The following is an 18,759-nucleotide window of genomic DNA, read 5'->3' as shown; positions in this document are numbered from 1 at the left end:
AATAAACAGTGTTTACATTATTGTGACATATTAGTTCCTTTTCCAGCTGCCCAGTGTATATAATCCTTATGCCAAATGGGAGTATTTCTAGGTTGAATGGCTTTTCTTAGATTCCAGCAAATTCCTCTAAATTATGCTATTCTTTAGTTTGTTCCATATTTGAACCATTCTTTTATCAACCATTGCTTTTTCATGGATTTTCTAGTAGCCACTCTTCTTGTTGTGGTTAAAAGAATAATGGAACTTTACACTCTGCTCTTGAAAATGATCCAGCCACTTAGTTTGATAATTTATTACTTGATCTCTCTCCTTCCTCATTCCACTGTTTGCAGAGTCTGGGCAGGTGATTGTGTAGGCATGCTGTATTGCTTTCAACCCGAGACTCCCTTTTACAACTTTCCTGGGTCAGATCCACTGTTTTCTACATTCTATTTCTTTCTTGTTTTACTCTTGATTAACTAAAGTACTTTAGTAAGTAGTTCCTCAGCAAGAATATGTGGGAGGTAAACTTTGATTTCTTTATTTTGCTGTCACTTTTGATTGATAGTTTGACTGAATACAGAATTTAAGTTTTTTTCCCTTCAAACATTAAAGTCATTGATCTGTTAACTCCAAGCTTCCATCTGTTGCTAATATCTGATGCCAGTTTGATGCTCATTTTTTAGATAACTTGGGGGTTGTTTGGGGTCTTTCTTTTTGCATTGTTTCCTTTTTTGGAAGCATAGAGTATGTTCTCTTGATCTTTGGTTTTCTGAAGTTTTGAAAGGATGTGTCTAAGTTGGGTTGTTTGTTGGGGGGCTGTTCTTGTTTGCATTCATTGCTCTAGATATTCTTGAACCCTTTCAATTGAAAGCTTTAGGGCATTCTCCCATAAACAATTTTTTCTATTATTTCTTTGATAATTTCCGTCTCTCAATTTCCTTTTGCTTGAAATCCATTCCCTCCACTACCACCATAGCCTCTAAGTCCCCCTCCCTCTTCTCCATTCTGGGGATTGAACCCTGGGCTACATGCTAGGCACATGCTCTACCACTGAGCTATATCACCAACCCTGGAAACTCATTATTTATTTAATTAATTATTACATTTCCTAAATTGATCTTGTGTGCTTATCTTGTTGTCTCACTTTTTTCCATGTGGGATTTACTTTTTTTCTACAGTGTGGTAGATTGTCTTCACTTTGTTTTCTAGACCTTCTAGTGAAAGCATTAATTTGGCGATGATGTTTTTAATTCTTTTTCCTCTGGTTCTCTGATTATTTTGTTCTCATAGCATCTTGCTCTTGTTTTATAAAGAGGCCAAATTGAGTTGAATGTCTCTAGTACACTGATTAGAATTGTTTTTAAAATTATCTCCTTACCCTCAAATTCTTTCATTCCCTCTGGAATCTGGTTCTGGTTGTTTATCTTGGTCATTCTTTTTCAAACTGCTGGGTTCCCCCCAGTGTTCGGTGCTTTACACAGTAGCTCATCTACATTTAAAAATGAAGCACCAGGCTGGGGTTGTGACTCAGCGATAAAGCGCTCACCTGGGTTCGATCCTCAGCACCACATAAAAATGATTAAATAAAACAAAGGTTTTGTGTCCAACTACAACTAAAAAATATTTTTAAAAAAATGAAGTACCTGCTGGACTTCGTGGTCTATGCCTCGAAATTTGGGAGATTGAGGCGGAAGGATCACATATTCAAGGCCATTCTGGGTAACTTAGTGACACCCTGGCTCAAAATAAAATAAAAAGGGCTGGGAATGTAGCTCAGTTGTAGTATTCCTGGGTTCAGTCTCAGTACTCAAAAAATAAATGAAGGGGCTGGGGATGTGGCTCAAGCGGTAGCGCACTTGCCTGGCATGCGTGCGGCCCGGGTTCGATCCTCAGCACCACATACCAACAAAGATGTTGTGTCTGCCGAGAACTAAAAAAATAAATATTAAAAATTCTCTCTCTCTCTCACTCTCTCTCCTCTCTCTCTCTCTCTCTAAAAAAAAAAAAAAAAAAAAAAGAAGCACCAGAGCCAGATATAGTGGTGTATGCCTGTAACCCCAGCTACTCTGAAGGCTGAGGCAGCAGGATCTTGAGTTCAAGGCCAGCTAGGGCAACAAGGGATATTCCATCTCAAAAAAAGAAAAGAAAGATATGAAGAAAGCAAGCACCAGGCTGATATCCATGTAGGTTGATGTGGATTTTGTCCCTTCTTGCATTTTGATCTGCTCTTATAGTAGGTCCTTGTGCTAAATGGGTAGCTACTCTCATATTTGTGGATCAGGATTTGCTTGAGATGTTCAGTTTAATTACCATTCTTGGTCACCAACCCCCATCCTGAAATGAGGAGTAATATGAACCAGAGAACTATATTTACTGTAGAGCCTAAAATATTTACTCTCTGGCCCAGTATTTACAGAAAACTTTGCCAACTTCTGTTCTAGTCCTGCAGTTTAGCATTTTTGGAGGCCAGCATTAAGGAAGCATTAAGTGCTTGCCCCTGGGATGTGACAACCAATAAAGCCATTAGGGAAACTGTTCTGTAGACAGCCCTTGAGCGAATCCCAGTTTCCACCAGGCGACCAGCACACTGGTTTCATTAAAGAGGTTCTTGGCATAAAAGTTAACTAGTGAGATCAAAATAAAACACACAGACTCAATTACCTTTTTCTATGACCAGATCCGAGACGGCTCTCACCTCTCTGGCTTACACCTCGAACCACCCCGTAGGGCAGCAAGGCTTACTCAGGGCTAGCAGGAGAGAGAGAGACAGCACGCCAGGGAGTGGCCTTTTATTGGGGAACAAGAAATTCAGGGGGAAAGTCCATCCAATGAAGGTCGAGGGGGGCAGCATTCCAAGGTCAGGGTCAGTGATTGGCCTCAGGGTCAGTGGTCAGTCACACCCCCACACAGACAGGCTCTCGCACCTGGAGAGGGTGGGGAAAGCTCCGACACAGTTTGGCCAGAGCGCCTCACACCCAATCCGGGAGGTGCCCAATCACGTGCGAGAATGGCTTCCCACATCAGTTTTAGCTTTGTTTCTGTCCTCTGTACCCATTATTCAGGGACCCAGCTTCCCTCTTAGGCTCCCTTGGCAAATCTGGTGATCACTTCCATGTAGACTGATGATTACTTCAGGTAGCAGCTTCCTGCAGTATTGTCTCAACCATCTACACTCTGCCTTTCACTTTCCAACCTCAAGAAATGAATTGCAGTCTGTTACTCATTGTTTCTCTCCACACTCATTCTTGTCACCATTATGGCTTTTCCCCTTTTGTACTTCATTACTGCTTTTCCAGTGGGCTTTTTTTTTTTTTTTTTTTTTTTTTTTTTAAAGTCTGAGAGTTGTCATGAAATAACAGTTGGGTGCCTTCCACATATGTCTAGATGTAGGCTGACTAAGGGCTCTGGAGACCATGGAGAAGTTACCCCATTGAGGGTTCACTCCAAGAGAGGTGAGAAGGACAGAGACCTGAGCTTCTCCCTCATTCTCATGTCCATATATTCCCATTGCTCCTGTGCACAGTGGGTGCAGGTATAAATTAGATATGGCCAGCTCCATAAATATTTACCCTTAGTAAAGCATGTGTCCTTTTGAGCTAGCATTTCTACTTCCAGATATCTCACAGTTGCTCATAGAAATACATAAAGAGATAAAAATATGTTCATTGTCACCTCATTTGTGATAAGACAGATCACTTTTCTTTTTATTTTTTTCTTTCACAAAAATAGGACAGATCACTTTTCTTTTTATTTTTTTCTATGCCTGAATCCCAACTACTTGGGAGGCTGACACAGGAGGATGGCCATTTCCAGGGTTGGGAATATAGCCCAGTACTAGAGCACCCTTGGGTTCAGTCCCTAGTACTCAGACAATAAATGAAGCATCAGAGCCAGGTGCTTGATTTAGAAAGTCCCTCTCTCAAAATAAAATGTAAAAAGGCTCAGTAGCCCTGAGTGGTGCCTCCCCCACCCTCCTCATCTTTTTTTTTCCTTCACCAGCCATCTAAGTGCAAAAATCCCTTTGTTGAATAATATTTAGATCTGGGTTTCCATGCATCTGGGAGAAACCATGGTGTTCAAAGTCACTTTAGAAATGAATACATCAGGGCTCCTGAATTGTTGCTGCCACTTCAACGCATGTTTTCTTTCTCTCTCTCTCTCTCTCTCTCTCTCTCTCTCTCTCTCTCTCTCTCTCTCTCTCTCTCCCTCCCTCCCTCCCTCTCCCCTCTCGCAGATGGGGAAGATCCCAAGACTCTGTGGTAGCTTTAAGGCTCAAGTCAGCAGAAAAGCCAGCTTATTCAGGGCCAGTGGGTAAAGGCAGATTACTCATAGCTGGTTCCACCTCATCACTTGGCACTGGCTGCAGTAGCAGCCTGGTTGTCCACTGCTGAGTTATAACCTAGAATTTCGTAGTGCTGAGCCTATGGCCTTCCCTTTTCCACCACACACATCATCTGGCAGTGTCCAGGGATGCTGTGTTGAAACCTGGCACCCGTACTCCTCTCATAATAAACTAAGCAAATACCTTTAGGAAGAAGTCAAGAGAGGGCCCATGTTTTAGAGCATTCACTCTAGCACCTCTTGTTGTCATCTGGACTACTGAACCCAAAATAGTTTCTTCCTACGTGTGGGGAAGTATGGGAGTTTGCAGCTTGAAGGCCAGGACTACCATTCATGACTGCCACCTCATGACAGATCAGCTGTCAATTCTTCTATTCAAATGGACCTTTGCAAAGTGCCAGAAGCCCTACCACTACCCTACAGTAACACTTGCCATCCTTAAAAAGACTACTACATTTAGGACTGCATTCAGAGGTACCAGATTTGCTTGGGGGCAGTGAGATCCTGGGGTTTTACCTTCAGGTCCTGTCACTCACCTCCCTCCAATCCCTTCTGAATCTGAGAAATCTTAGGAGAAGGAAAGAAGGTGCTAAGGACTTGCACAGGGAGGCTGTCAGCTCCAGGGTCTTGCTAAAGTCAGCATCTGCCTCTCTTCTATCTCAGGCAACACCTCTGTGCTTTCTCAGAGACAGGTTATTAGCAGTTGGAGCTCTACTGTGGAATGGGTGAAGCTTCTGGTAGGATCTAGACACCCTTCAGCCATGTTTCTCCTTGATGTTGAGGTCTCTTCAGGCCTCCTGAATACTTCCAGCATCCCTGAAGTTGGGACAGTAAGCACACCACCCAAGCCTGCTGCTAGAGGATGGCTCCCCAGCAGCCAGTTTCCTTTAGTCCTTCACCCTGGGCTCTCAGGCTCAGGAGGGTGTTGTCCAGCCAGGGGAGATCCACAGAAGAGGACAGAAAGTGCAGATTTGGGAGACCCCTTCACCAGCCTCTCCCTGCAGATCTCTAGTACTCCTTTGCAGATCTAGACTGGGTTACTCATTCCATCCCCTGACTGGCTCTGCCTGGCTCTTGTGGAGGTGCAGTGGGGAGTGGGCTTCATACTCATCATGCTTTGCTGTTGCTTCTTCCCTGTCTGCACATATGGGTCAGATAACTGGAAACTGGCACATCGTCATGAAGGGAGAGCAAAAGCCACAGATGGACCCATAGGAATGACCTCATCCTGCAGAAGTCATCAGCTACTGCTGGAAGGCAGTCTTGTTTGAACATGTGTATGGGAAGGAGAGCAGACTGTCTGTGGTTTGCATTTCATGTTTCGTGTGCTGCAGCATTTTCCTGGGGCTTTGGCTAAGCTGGCTTTGGCAGGGAGTAGAGAGGCAGCTGCTCTTAACCTTCCTCTAGATAACTCTGCCTCCCACCTCTGAGAGTGGCTGGACTTTCATGTCCATCTCAGGGATGAAGGGTGGCTTTATTTATTGGAGAAGTCCTTGCAGGAGATCCTCAGGGTATTGGCAAACAATCTAGCTGTCCTAGCCAGGTCCTCACCAGCCGTCTCATCTGAGTTACATGTGTTCCTTCTCTGTTCAGCTGGGATGCATCAATAGGACCATTCCCACTGCTAGAAAATTCCTGTGGATAAAGATCTGCTGCCCAAGCCCCACAAGGGCTGGAAACACCACCACCAGGCCCCACTTCTGAAACCTCCCCATCCAGGGTCTGCCTCCCCGTGATCTTATGCATCATACATGGGACATACATTGGGTGGAGGAATGGGGATAGTGTGACACACATAGGTCAAAAGGCATTGTTTCTTGCTTGAGTAGACGTCCAGGAATAGGATCCAAACCAGTCCCCCTGTGCTCACCCCAGGACCTGGTCTCCAGTAGCATCTGGCTGAAGTTTATCCCAGCAAGTATACCTCCGGTAGCCCGTCAGAGTCCAGTGAGTGGAGCTCTCCTGCCTTGCACTTCCCAGGAAGTGTGGCAGCAAGACAAGTTATCCTCTCTGTACACTCTGACCTGCCCCCAGTCTGCAGACCCAGAACCTCTGGCACTTCACTATCCCCTTTGGCTTTGCTGATAGCTGTTTATGTGCCTCTCAGGAATAAGAGCTATCCACATTTCTCCCATCTAGTGGGACTGCTTTTGGAATACTGGAAAACACGGCTGCAAGTGAAGTGAGCTACATTTGTTTTTAAAAACTTAAAAAATACCCAGAAAATAATTTTTAAAATTATAATTGTATATAACTCCACTGCTCCGAGATGGTCTCCTTTAACATCTCATTGTACATTTTTTCAGACTTTTTATCAACATGTGCTTATGTGTATACAGTTGCCACCACACACAAAGATAAAACTGTGTTCTTAAAAATAAAATAGCATCAGGGCTGGGGTCGTGGCTTAGTGATAGAGTGCTTGTCTAGCATGCACGAGGTGCTGGGTTCGATCCTCAGCACCACATAAATGTAAATAAAGATATTGTGTCCACCTAAAACTAAAAACAAATATTTAAAAAAATTAAAAAAAATAAAATAGCATCATAAAGTATACTCTTTTCTTCACGCTTTATCCTGGGAACCTGATCTGGACCAGGTACTGCTTTAGGCACTGTACAAAGTGCATATACAAACACACAGCAAAGTTGCTGCTCTCAATAAGTTTTGTGTTCAGTTGGAGGAGATGGGCATTAAAGAATTGGCATATGTAGGTGCCAAGTGTCAATAAACAGCTCAGAAGGTAAATAAAGCATTGTTCTGGGCACAGTGGTACATACCTACAATTCCAGCTACTCAGGATACTGAGGTAGGAGGATTGTAAATTTAAGGCCAAGGCCAGTCTAGCTAGCTAATTTAGTGAGACCTTGTCTCAAAAATTAAAAAGAGCTGGGGATATAGCTCAGTGGTAGAGTGCCCCATGTTTTGATCCCAAGCACCCACCCCACCCCCAAAAAAAAGCATTAGAAGAGAGACAGAAGGATAGGCACAAGAATTTCTACTTCCAAGGAGGTGTTTAAATGCTCACCTGCTTCCTTTAAGGTCCTCTCTAACAGTGACATTAAAGGAATGTCCTTGAGAAAAATGAACCCATAAATATGAAGAGGAAATGAGAGGAGACAATAAAAATTTCAAATCTAGGAAGCAGAGGGAGGAGGGGAAACAGACTTAATAAATTGCAGAGGGAACCCTGAGCAGCAGTCCCTTCTGTATTCTTTTCCTTTCATGGATCTGGGTCCCACTCCTTCCTTCCCCAGCAGGAGATTAGAGGGCAAATGTCTGAAGAGCTTAAAACAGGATCTGGAGAAGATCCTCCGTGCAGCTGGAGGTGTTTGGGGTCATTGCCCTGAGATGTAACAGGATCAGTGGAGTTAGTTGACACATTCAATGTTGATGTGACTCTCACATCCCCAGCTGCTGTGCTTCCTCATGACCAGACCAGCCAGACTTATACCGCCCTGTATGGAAGAACTAAGAACAATGTGACCAATCCAAGAGGAGACCTAAACTTTTGGAGTTCCATAATGCAAAGGTATAGCCTGCCCATCCTAACACAAAGCTCCATGTGACTACACTTATATCCATAGAGATGCCTATAAGCTTTGGAATGCTCTACTCTTAAAGGAAGCTAAAGATAGGAGGATGTAAATTCGAGTCCTGGGCAATTTAAAAGCTATTGTTAATCTCAAGGAAAAAAATATAAAATGCATAAGGATAAAATTCTACCAATAAGGATTTTTTTTTCTTTTTTTGTTACCAGGGATTGAACCCAGAGCCACATTCCCAGCCCTTTTTATTCTTTATTTTGGGACATAGTCTCACCAAGTTGCTTAGGCCCTCGCTATGTTGCTAACACTGGCTTTCAACTTGTGAGCCTCCTGCGTCAGCCTCCCAAGTCTCTAGGATTATTAAGGGTTTTTTTTTTTTTAGAGACAGGGTCTCACTGAGTTGTTTAGTGTCTGGCTTTTGCTGAGGCTGGCTTTGAACTCGCGATCCTCCTGTCTCAGCCTCCTGAGCTGCTGAGATTCCAGGCATGTGCCACTGCACCTAAAGATTTCTTTTTAAAGAAACTAAAAATATAGTGGAAATGAAAAAAATTTTCAAGAATAGTAGAAGATGAAGAAAATTTTCTTAAAAGTAAGTAAAAAGACAGGGGCTGGGTATGTGGCTCAAGCGGTAATGCACTCGCCAGGCATGTGCAGGGCGCTGGGTTCGATCCTCAGCACCACATAAAAATAAAATAAAGATGTTGTGTCCACCGAAAATTAAAAAATAAATTAAAAAAAAAGTAAGTAAAAAGACAAACAGATGGAAAATGGGAGAGAAAAAGTAAACTTCTTGAATGACAAATCCAAGAAGATACTATCCAAATGGGTCTTCTAGGAAGGTAAAACAGAGAAAATGGGGGGAAAATTATCAAAGAAATAATTGAAGATAGTTTCTCAAGATTTAAGATGATTTTCAGTTTTTTAAACTTTATTTATTTATTTATTTCATTGGCTCTGGGGATAGAACCCAAGGCCTTGCACGTGCTAGGCAAGCTCTCTACTACAGAGCTACATCCCCAACCCTTGATTTTCAATATTGAAAGAGCTCCCTCTCAGCCAGGTGCAATAATGGCTCATGACTGTAATCCCAGCGGCTCTGGAAGCTGGATCAGGAGGATGGCAAGTCAGCCTCAGCAAGTTAGCAAGGCCTTCAGCAATTTAGTGAGACCTTGTATTAAAATAAAAAGGGCTGGGGATGTGACTCAGTGGTAAAGCACTCCTGGGTTATAATCCCCAGTACAAAAAACAAAACAATGAAAGAGTTCCCCCTCAAGGAAAGTGAGCCCACACTTCCCCCCAAAAGAACCCAGCATTTACCTAGCAAGTAGATAAAAATATACCCACCTCAAGACCCATCAACAAGATCAGGACAGAGAAGAAAACAAGTCACATGCAAAGGACTAGAAATGAGAATGACTTGAGACTTCTCAACAGTCGTGTTAAGTTTTTGTAGGTCATTGCTTTTCATCCTAGAATTCTTCAGTCAAATGCTTAATTAAATCTGACAATGGAATAAAGATATGTTGAGATGTTCCAAGTTTCAAAATTTATCTCCCTTGCACTGTTGATCTGGAAGCAGCTTATGCTTTGGCGCAGTGGTTCTTGATGTGTGGTCCTGGGACCAGCAGCATCAGCACCACCTGGGAACTTGTTAGGCACGAAGATTCTTTGGCTCCACCCCAGACCTCCCAAATCAGGTGGTTCTGCTGCATGCTGAAGTTTTGTGAGTTTTTTTGGCTGATAAATGTTCTTTATTTACATTTTACATGTTGATCAAGATGCCCAACTTTTACATGTAACAAATAGAAATTTTAGATTTGCAATCTATAAGTTTGATAATCTGTACTGTTACCATTAGTTACAAGAGATATTTTAATCTTCTTATCTGGGAGACTCTATCTTCAAAATATAATTTCTCTTTTATTTTCACTGATAGAAAATTCAGCCTTAAAAACATTTGTGTTTATTTTTAGTTTTAATATAATATATGCAAGCTGATACATGGATTTTTCAAAGCAGGTATGCTTTAATGCTAAGTAAAGCATATACATGCATATAAAGATGCTTCTCCACTTATGATGGGGTTATACCAGACCTCTTGTAAATTGAAAATATTGTTGTCCAAAATGCATTTAATACCCCTAACCCTTCAAACCTCAGAGCATATCCACACAATACACTATGGAGTTTTAACCTCATGATTGCATGGTTGACTGGGAGCTGTGGCTGTCCGCTACTGCCTAGAATCTCAGGAGTATTATACTGCATATCATTAGCCTGGGAAAAGAACAAAATTCAAAGTACAGTTTCTGCTTAATGCATACATTGTTTTCACACCACTGTAGAGCCAAACAAATCGCAAGTCAAACCATTGTATGTTGGGGCTGGGGATGTGGCTCGGGCGGTGGCATGCATGTGGCCCGGGTTCGATCCTCAGCACCACATACCAGCAGAGATGTTGTGTCCGCTGAGAACTAAAAAAATAAATATTAAAAAAAAGTTCTCTCTCTCTCACTCTCTCTCCTCTCTTACTCTCTCTTTAAAAAAAAAATCATCCTTTGTCTCCTCCGACCACTTTAAAAAAAAAAAAAAAACCATTGTATGTTACTGACTGTAGTTCTTTACCAAGCAAGGTATTCAAACAATGCTAAAAGTATTAGTGTTGCGTATCTACAATCACATAGCAAATTGCAGAGGCAATATTATTTCAGTTTTATGTTGTGGTGAAACTATTTTTAGGTTTTATTTTATTTTTTTAAATATTATATGAAAATTATACATACGTACATGATATCATGTGATGTATATATTATATAATGTTCAAATCAGCTGAGGCATAATTGTCCTTCTCAAATATTTGTTATTTCTTTATGGGAAAAACATTCAAAGTCCTTTCTTATAGCATTTTGAATTATATAGTTCATTATTGTTACCCATAGTCACTCTCCTTTGCAGCAGAACACCACAACTTCTTTCTCCTAACTGTAACTTGTATCTGTGACCAACCTCTTCCCCCATTCCCCACCCTCACTTTCCTCAGCCTCTGGTAACCACCATTCTACTCTCAACTTCCACATAGGAGCAAGACAGTATTTGACTTTCTGTGTCTGGTTATTTTGTGTTTCAGTGTGCTCCAGTTCCATCCGTGTTGTCACACATGACAGGATCTTATCCTTTTTTATGGCTGAATAGTATTTCATTGTGTTTCATATACCACATTTTCTTTATCCATTCATCAGTTGATGGACACTTTGCTGCGGCAAAATCTGGAATTTTTTCTGTTGATCTAGTTGGTAAATTATTTCAGAGAATTGAAAATATTTGTATGGTTTTTCTAATGAAAATTCCAAGAGTTAAATTTTAATAATAATGCCAGCTGGAAGTTTGAAAACCACTGCTTTGGCAAAATGAGGAAATAATTATGAAAGAGGAAGATCATCTTTCAAGAAAATAGCGTGCCCAGTTAAAGAGAAAGGGGAAGGGAACCCCATGGATGGTAGCACCTGGGGTAGGGACTCGGGGGCAGACACATTCATTGCTCATGTGCCTGATGAGTTTTAATAAGTCAGGAGATTTACATAAACAGGAAAGTGTTATTTCAGGTGAATTAGTGATAAGTTCATAGGAAACTAAGCAAGTAAGAAAGTAATTACTAGTTCCATATACCAGAATTATGCTAAAAGGAAAAGTATGGGCTGAGGATATAGCTCAGTTGGTAGAGTGTTTGAGTCGCACGCACAAGGCCCTGGATTCGATCCCCAGCACCACAAAAAAAAAAAAAAAAAAAAAAGGGAAAAGGAATGATAGTATGTTGTTCTTTGTAGAGAGTCAGTAAAAAAGAGAGAAACTCTTGTCTTCCATTATGGTGGTCAATAAATATGGGAATAGTGAAACTGAAAAGTCTAGGAGGAAAAACATAAAAATAATATTAAAACTATGGAAGTACATAACCAAAGAAATGATAGAAGAGCTGAATGTGGTGCCTCTGAGTTGAAGATTGGAAGCAGGAAGGAGCAGAAAAGTTTTTAAGAAACTTTTATTTGTCTGTAACCTCTGTGCAAATGTAACTTGAGTTAAAAATATGAATGAATGAATTTTAAAAAGCATGATGGGGCTTTGTAAGGAGTGTAGGGAATTTCTCTTAATATAATGAGAACATTTTCAACTGATGGGTTTTGGAGGAGCTTAAAATTGTCCTGATCTTTTTTTTCAAGGATGCCAGCAGGAGGGTGGTGTTGGAAAATTCCTTGATACTTCTCAAGCCACAGGGGAAAGGTTTTGGGCAGAGGAGTTGCCAGCTATTGCTCATCCTGAGCAGATGGCACCCTCCAGTCAACTTGCTAGAAGGCATTTGGCAGAAAGAGAACCCAGGTAGGTCAGCAGGCCTCTTCTGCTCGCTGTGGGACCTCAGGGGCCACTCCAGGCGCCTGTTTCCTCACATAAATGGGATCTTCATAATACCCAGTCACTTTGGGAGTGAGGAATAAGTTAGGTAATGTACATATTGAGCTAAGGTTCTGAAGGGTAGGTAGTAACACTTTTTTTTGCTTTTGCTTTTTATTTCGGGGCAAGGGGAATTCAGTCCTACAGAAATGTTGTGAGAATAGTATAACAAATTCCTTAATGTTTTGCCACATTTACTTTTTCCTCTCTCTACTTACAATAATTTCTTTATTATAGATACAGGCATAGAAAGGGTAAACATCAATTTCAGGAAATTGTCACTTTCAGATTCATCCAAAGCTATTATGCAGTGTAGAGTGCATTATTAAATTGTGCCGCTTGTTTCCATGCCATCTTTAAGGCAGGACTCCCCTCTCCCACCTGGGATCTGATCTAATCCCTTTAGTCATGCCTGTTTAGTCTCTTAATCTGGAGGAGTTCTTCAGCCTTTCTTTGTCTTTCCTAACTTCCATATTTTTGTTTCCTTGGTGCCTGAGCCTCCCTGTGTTGGTCAGGCTGTCCTTAAACTCCTATGCTCATGTGAGTCTCCCACCTCAGCTTCCCAAGTGCCTGGACTGTAGATGCAAACTTTGACATTCCTGAAGAGTTACAAGCCATTGTTTTGTAGAATGCCCCAGGATTGGGGTTTGTTGATATTTCCTTGTGATTAGATTCAGACTGAGCATTAGGAGTGATGTTGATTCCCTTCACTCAGGGGAGGTGGTATTGTTTTCCCCTTGTAATTAATAAGTGGGAAGTGTTTTTGAGAGTATGTATGTGTATACCATTCCCCAACACATTTTTAATCAATGGTTTGTTGGTTTATCATGTGTTGACTTTTGGCCAAACTCCTCCTGAAATTCAGCTGCAGGTCCGCATCCTGATTGACTCTTAGGTCAGTAAACCACAGAGTTCCTTTGGGGGCTGCAAGTGTGAAACTTCGTGTGGGGAAATATATTGATCTTTGTCAAAGAACTTTTATTCCATTTGGGACACAGATGCTTTTCTTGAGTTTAAAATCTGAAAAGACCAGAGTCATTTATTCAGTAGGTATTTATTCAGTCATTTATTCAGTCATTTTTCCAGTAGGTATTTGTTTAGTGCTTATTCCATGCCAGCTGCTATTCCAGGTGCTGGGGATAAATGGTAAAAAGAAAAAAAACAAATCCTTTCTTCCTGCAAGTGATATTCTCCATGGTGGAGTCAGACAGTACAACTTTATGGTACTGTCAGGCAGTGATAAGGAAAGAAAAAGCAGGGCAGTGATGGAGATGGAGGGCTGTGGGGCTAGAGGGTGGCGTCAGCCAGGGCTGCCTGCAGGGTGAGGCCAGGGAGCCTGGGGGAGGGTTTGTCTGAAAGTGGAGTGACTGCACAAGGCACAGAGAGGGCTCGTGCCCACTGCTAGGTGGCAGGACAGCGCAGAGTCAGTGTGGCTACAACAGAGGCAGCAAGGAGGAGAGTGGATAAATGAAAGGACGGGAGCCTTGAAGACCAAGATGGAGCTAGTGGAGGACATTGGCAGGGAGCTGCCCCAGCACTGATGCCAGCAAGCAGGGGTGTCCCTGTGGTGGTCTGAGGGCAGCTGGGCGCTGAGAAGTGAGGGTCTAGCAGGGCTCTGAGAATGCTGCCCGTGGGATCACCATGGGGGTTCACCTGCCACTCAGGAGCTCCTCAGGGAAGGAAGATGGGCAGGGACTGAGCATTTGAGTCACTGAGGCTCTGGATTTTCTTCCTGCTCCCTCAGATCCGGGCAGGAGGGGGCTGGCACCATGAGATTTCTGTTTTCCCTGCGCCCTGGGTGGCTGGGGCAGATCCTTGACAAGCCTGGGCAGACCACGGCTTGTTCCCAGGCCCCTGGAACAGCCAGAGAGCCCCAGGCTATGAGCCCAGGGCCCTGTGTCCCTTGCCAGCAGAGTTAGGCTGTTCTCCAGTTGCAGCCCTGCCTTTGTTCCCAGACGTCTCTTCCCCCACTCCAGGGAGTTCTGTTCTGTTACCCCTTGTTTCGTCACCACCCAACCTAGGCGTCTGAAGGCACAACAAAAACGAGAATAAAGGTAGTGTTTGTAGAGTGCTTTACAGTGTTGGAAGGCACTTACAAAATGGTTTCCACCTACTAATTTTATTTAATTCTCACATAAACCTTGTAAGGAGGAACTGTTTTTTGTTGGTGATGGTGTTTTTAATTTTTTAATGTATTTTTAGTTGTTGGTGCGCTTTATTTTAGTCATTTTTTATATGCTGTGCTGAGAATCCAACCCAGTGCCTCACACATGCTGGGCAATCACTTTTAACACTGAACCACAACCCCAGCCCCAGAAGGTACTGTTTTTACCCTTGGGTAGGAGGTGAGGAGAGTGAAGCAACAGAGAGGGTGGGCCACTTACCAATGGTAACACAGTAAGTGCAGAGCCTCTTGGGATCTTGAGTGCTTGACTTCTGACCATGAGTTGGGTTGTTAGAGAGCAATGAAGAGTGAAAAGTGAGAAAGTGTTTTGCTGCTGTCAGAGGGTTGAGGAAGCTATTGTGCCTCCCTCTTAGGGTCAGATCCATGATTCCCAGGAGTCTGGGTGATGTTTACTTAGTGTCTCCTCCCATGATGCAGATGACATATTTTGTTTAATGCTAACAACGTCTCTGTGAGACAGCTTTTGCCGCCACAACTTTAACAGGTGAGGAAACTGAGACTATTTAAGAAGCCACGTGTCACTCAGTAAGGGAGAGTCATATGGCCACTCTGGTTCAGACCCCCAGTCTTCCTGATACCACTGGTTACTGGTGATGAGTTCTGCTCCCTCAAATGTTGACATATGAACATTAGAGAAGCACACCGAGGCAAGAACATAAAGCAGGGTTTACTTAAAAAGGGGTAACCTAGACTTCTCCTGGGAGGGAGAATGGGGCCATAGCTGGTGTCCTGGTATCCCGAGGTGTTCTGCCCTTTTACAAGTCCTAGGCTTCCTTTGTTCTGCTCTCCCCCTTATCTCTCTCCTTCCTGCCTATGTGACTGGGGGGGGGGGGGGGTGCGCAGGTTCTTGATAAGGGTGGAGGAAGGGCTCTGAAGGAATTAACATTTCAGTTCTTCAAGGGGTAGTCTCCAACTCAAAACTGGCCTCCTTGATCCAACCTGACTTGATTTACCCATCTCTGCTGACTGCTTGTCTAATTCTGGCTTCATTCCCACATGCTGCCTTGCTTGCCCCCAGAGCTAATGGTGAGGACATTTAGTACTTGCCAGAAGTCATGTGCTGGGTGTGTCACACTTGTACATCCCTGCTGGCTTTGAAAACATACTGAGCTGTTAGGCAGGCCTCTGTATCAAGAAAGCACTGAGTTAGCTGGGCACGGTGGCATACGCCTGTAATCCCAGTGACTTGGGAAACTGAGTAGGAAGATCACAAGTTTGAGGCCAGCCTCAACAATTTAGCAAGACTGTTTCAAAATAAAAGTTCTGGGGATACATCTCAATGGTAGAATACTCCTAGGTTCAATCCCCAGAAACACACACACACCCCAAAAAAGCACTGACTTTAGGATAAGATGACCTTGGTTTTAGTCCTGCCTCTGCCACATCTCCAGCGTGACACAAGATGAGTCTTGGAATCCCTGCCACCTTTTCTTTCTCACCAGCGGAAGCAGGATTAAAACCAAACATATCCTCAGACCAAATACAAAAAGTATAGGCTCATGGTCCTTAGCTGGGTCTTGTGCTATGGAGGTGAGTAGAGTTCCCTGGAGTGACTTCTTTGAGAGAACATATCTGGATCCCAGGGAGGGGAGTCAGGGGTACATGGGTCTTTTGAGAAACGTCCCAGCCTATTTTGAAACACATTTTACCCCCAACCCCAGATCTGTGTTGAAGCACTATATATAAAAGTTAGAGTAATGACAGTGGTCATGCCAAATGTTTTTCAAAATAAGGGAAAGGACTTATTCACAACCAGGTGGTGTTGGGCCAGAACACTAGTCTAGGGTACTTGCAGGAGAGCTATAGGGTTTCCTCATTAAAACTGCTCCTCTCCACTAGGGACAGTTTTGCCCACCATTTGACACTGTCTGGGGACTTTGGTTGTCGCAGTTGGGGAAGGTGCTGCTAGCATCCAGGGAGAGGCCAGGGTTGCTGCTAATAAACACGCTGCAATGCACGGGACAGCCCCCACCGAAAAACTCCTCAAGGCCAAGCTGTTGGTGGTGCCAAGTCGATAAACCCTGGGTTAGATGTAGACAGGACTTGTGTAGTGTCTGCTTCGTGCCAGACATTGTTCTAAGGGCTTTACAGGTTATTAACTCACTTGATCTTTCCAGTGTTATGACATAGGAACTGTTACTATCCTCATTTGGCAGATGGAAAATTAGCTGCACACACAGGTTAAGTAACCGGACCCAGTTCCCACCTGGGGCTGAGGTCCCACTTTGGTGTGGATAAGGAGCTTAGACAGTCTGATTCCAGAGTCCACACTATGAACCACTGTGCTGTGCTGTGCCTCCTTATGGGGGCTACTGAGCTTTAAATCACATTTTCAGCTTTGAGTCCAGAAAGCCATATACCTAGAAATTTGCACATGAAAAGAGTTAAGATACCATTAGTTCCTGTACCTGGAAGATGGAGACGGGGTGGCCAGGGATAGTTTAATGGTAAGGACTCAAGAATCCATCAGTGAAAGCTTTGTGTTTTCCAGGTTCAGAGTGTGGCTCAGTCCATGAATTGAATGGGCTTTGCTTTCTAGTCACAGACTGTGCTGTGTCATTGCAGACGTGAAGACCACAGTGGTATACCCTGCCACAGAGAAACACCTACAGAAGTACCTGCGCCAGGACCTCCACCTGATCCAAGAGACAGGAGATGACTACAAGAACATTACCTTACCTCACCTGGAGTCCCAGAGCCTTGGCATTCAGGTGACTGGCTGCCAAGTCTGAGATACTGATTGCTGTTCCTGTGCCAGTTTCTTTTCCTTATGAGCATCTATTGGGATCTTCCCAGGGACTAAGCACTGTACTAAGTTCAGTGGATATAGCAGAGAGCAGAGCAGACTAAGTCCCTGCCCCACAGAGCTTACCTAATTTGGGGAGTCAGACAGAACATAAATGCATGAGGACATATATGATACATGAGATTATGAATGCAGTGGAGAAAACTGGAGAGGATCAGTGAGATAGAGTCCCAGGGTGGCTGGTTGCTATTTTATACAGGATGGTCAGAGTAGGCTTCATAGAGAAAGGAATTGGCCCTGGTCTTGGACCCCTCATGAGTTGCTTGGGCATGTCACTGAGGCTCTCTGGGAGTTACTGAGCAATTCAGTCTGCTAGAAGAATTTGTATCTGCTTTACATTATCCTACGACAGTCACAAAATGACTGTGTCCTCCTTGTGTTGGATTGGGCCCACCCTGGTCCAGCTTCTTATTCCTGATTGCTCCTGTAGCAAACCAGCTGTGTCTCAGAGTAAACTACTTTCCTATCACTCATTCCCCTTTACATTTATTCCACAGAAATCAGTGCCCTGTCATCCCTGACATTTGTTTGGGCCTCTGAGCACAGGTTGGTAGAGTGTTCTGGCTGGGCCAAATATAAGTCTGTTTAGCTTAGAGATCCTGATGGCTTCTTGGGCGTAGGCCAGGGCCAGCCAGAGACTGCCTGGAATTTGCCCCATGTGGATACTCACAGTTAAATATGATTGATGATGATTGATGAGTCATTTCCTTGCCCACTCACTGGCTATCACTGGCTCTTTCCCATTATTGCTTACTCTTGTTCTCTTTGAGCATTTCTCATAATCTTCCCAAGATTCAGGTTACTGTAGTGGGAAGTATTCTAATATGGGGTGCTCAAAGACATTCTGGGCTCAGAAGGCAGGAGGGAGAGAGGGAGCTGCAGAGGGGGAGATTGGCAGAACCTGTGGAAAGGCTATTCCCTGGAGAGGCCTGTGTGCTGATAGCCCTCTTCCCTATATCTAAGAGGACCCAGCCCTGTTATTAGCCATGCCTCCCATGCAGATTTGCACATGGTTCCTCTAACTGAAGCTGTCCTGATTTTTTTTTCTTTTTTCTTTCTTTCTTTCTTTCTTTTTTTAAAAAATCCCAGCACTTGTCCTGTCTTCTGAGTGGAAAGAAAGTATGTCTCTACATTCCTGAACAGCTTCTATTCAGGGTCCTAGAGGAATCTGCTGGAATATGTGTTCTGTGGTGCTGGTTGTGCTTATCTGGGATTCAAGAGAGGAAGCCCAAATGTAGTTGTCGTGAGTCATATATCTACTTTATTACACATCCGAACATATGTCCACTTGGAAAATAATACAACAAAAACTCCACTACTTTTCCATTGACATGAGCATTCATGTATTTCTTCTTGGCTATTTCTAGCAAGTGTATAAGCAGTCACTGCATTTATTGAGCATCTGTAGTATACCAGCTAGGCTCTGGAGGAACACCCAGGTAATGAAACCTTGC

The 18,759-nt window shown here is 43.3% G+C and overlaps 1 protein-coding gene across 1 annotated transcript in view; it reads left to right on the top strand.

Annotated features, from left to right (window-relative positions):
- The window catches only part of DCPS (decapping enzyme, scavenger), a 41,746-nt gene that overhangs the window by 8,782 nt on the left and 14,205 nt on the right, over nt 1–18,759 (top strand). The window contains exon 3 of the mRNA XM_081280128.1: nt 17,065–17,210. Coding sequence (XP_081136254.1) covers nt 17,065–17,210 — 146 coding nt within the window. The remainder of the gene's footprint in view (nt 1–17,064; nt 17,211–18,759) is intronic.

Source organism: Spermophilus citellus (genome assembly GCF_964194105.1).
Source record: "Spermophilus citellus genome assembly, chromosome: 2".
Lineage (NCBI taxonomy): Eukaryota > Metazoa > Chordata > Mammalia > Rodentia > Sciuridae > Spermophilus > Spermophilus citellus.
Note: the sequence above shows the minus strand (reverse complement) of the source record. Positions and strands in the feature narration are given on the sequence as shown.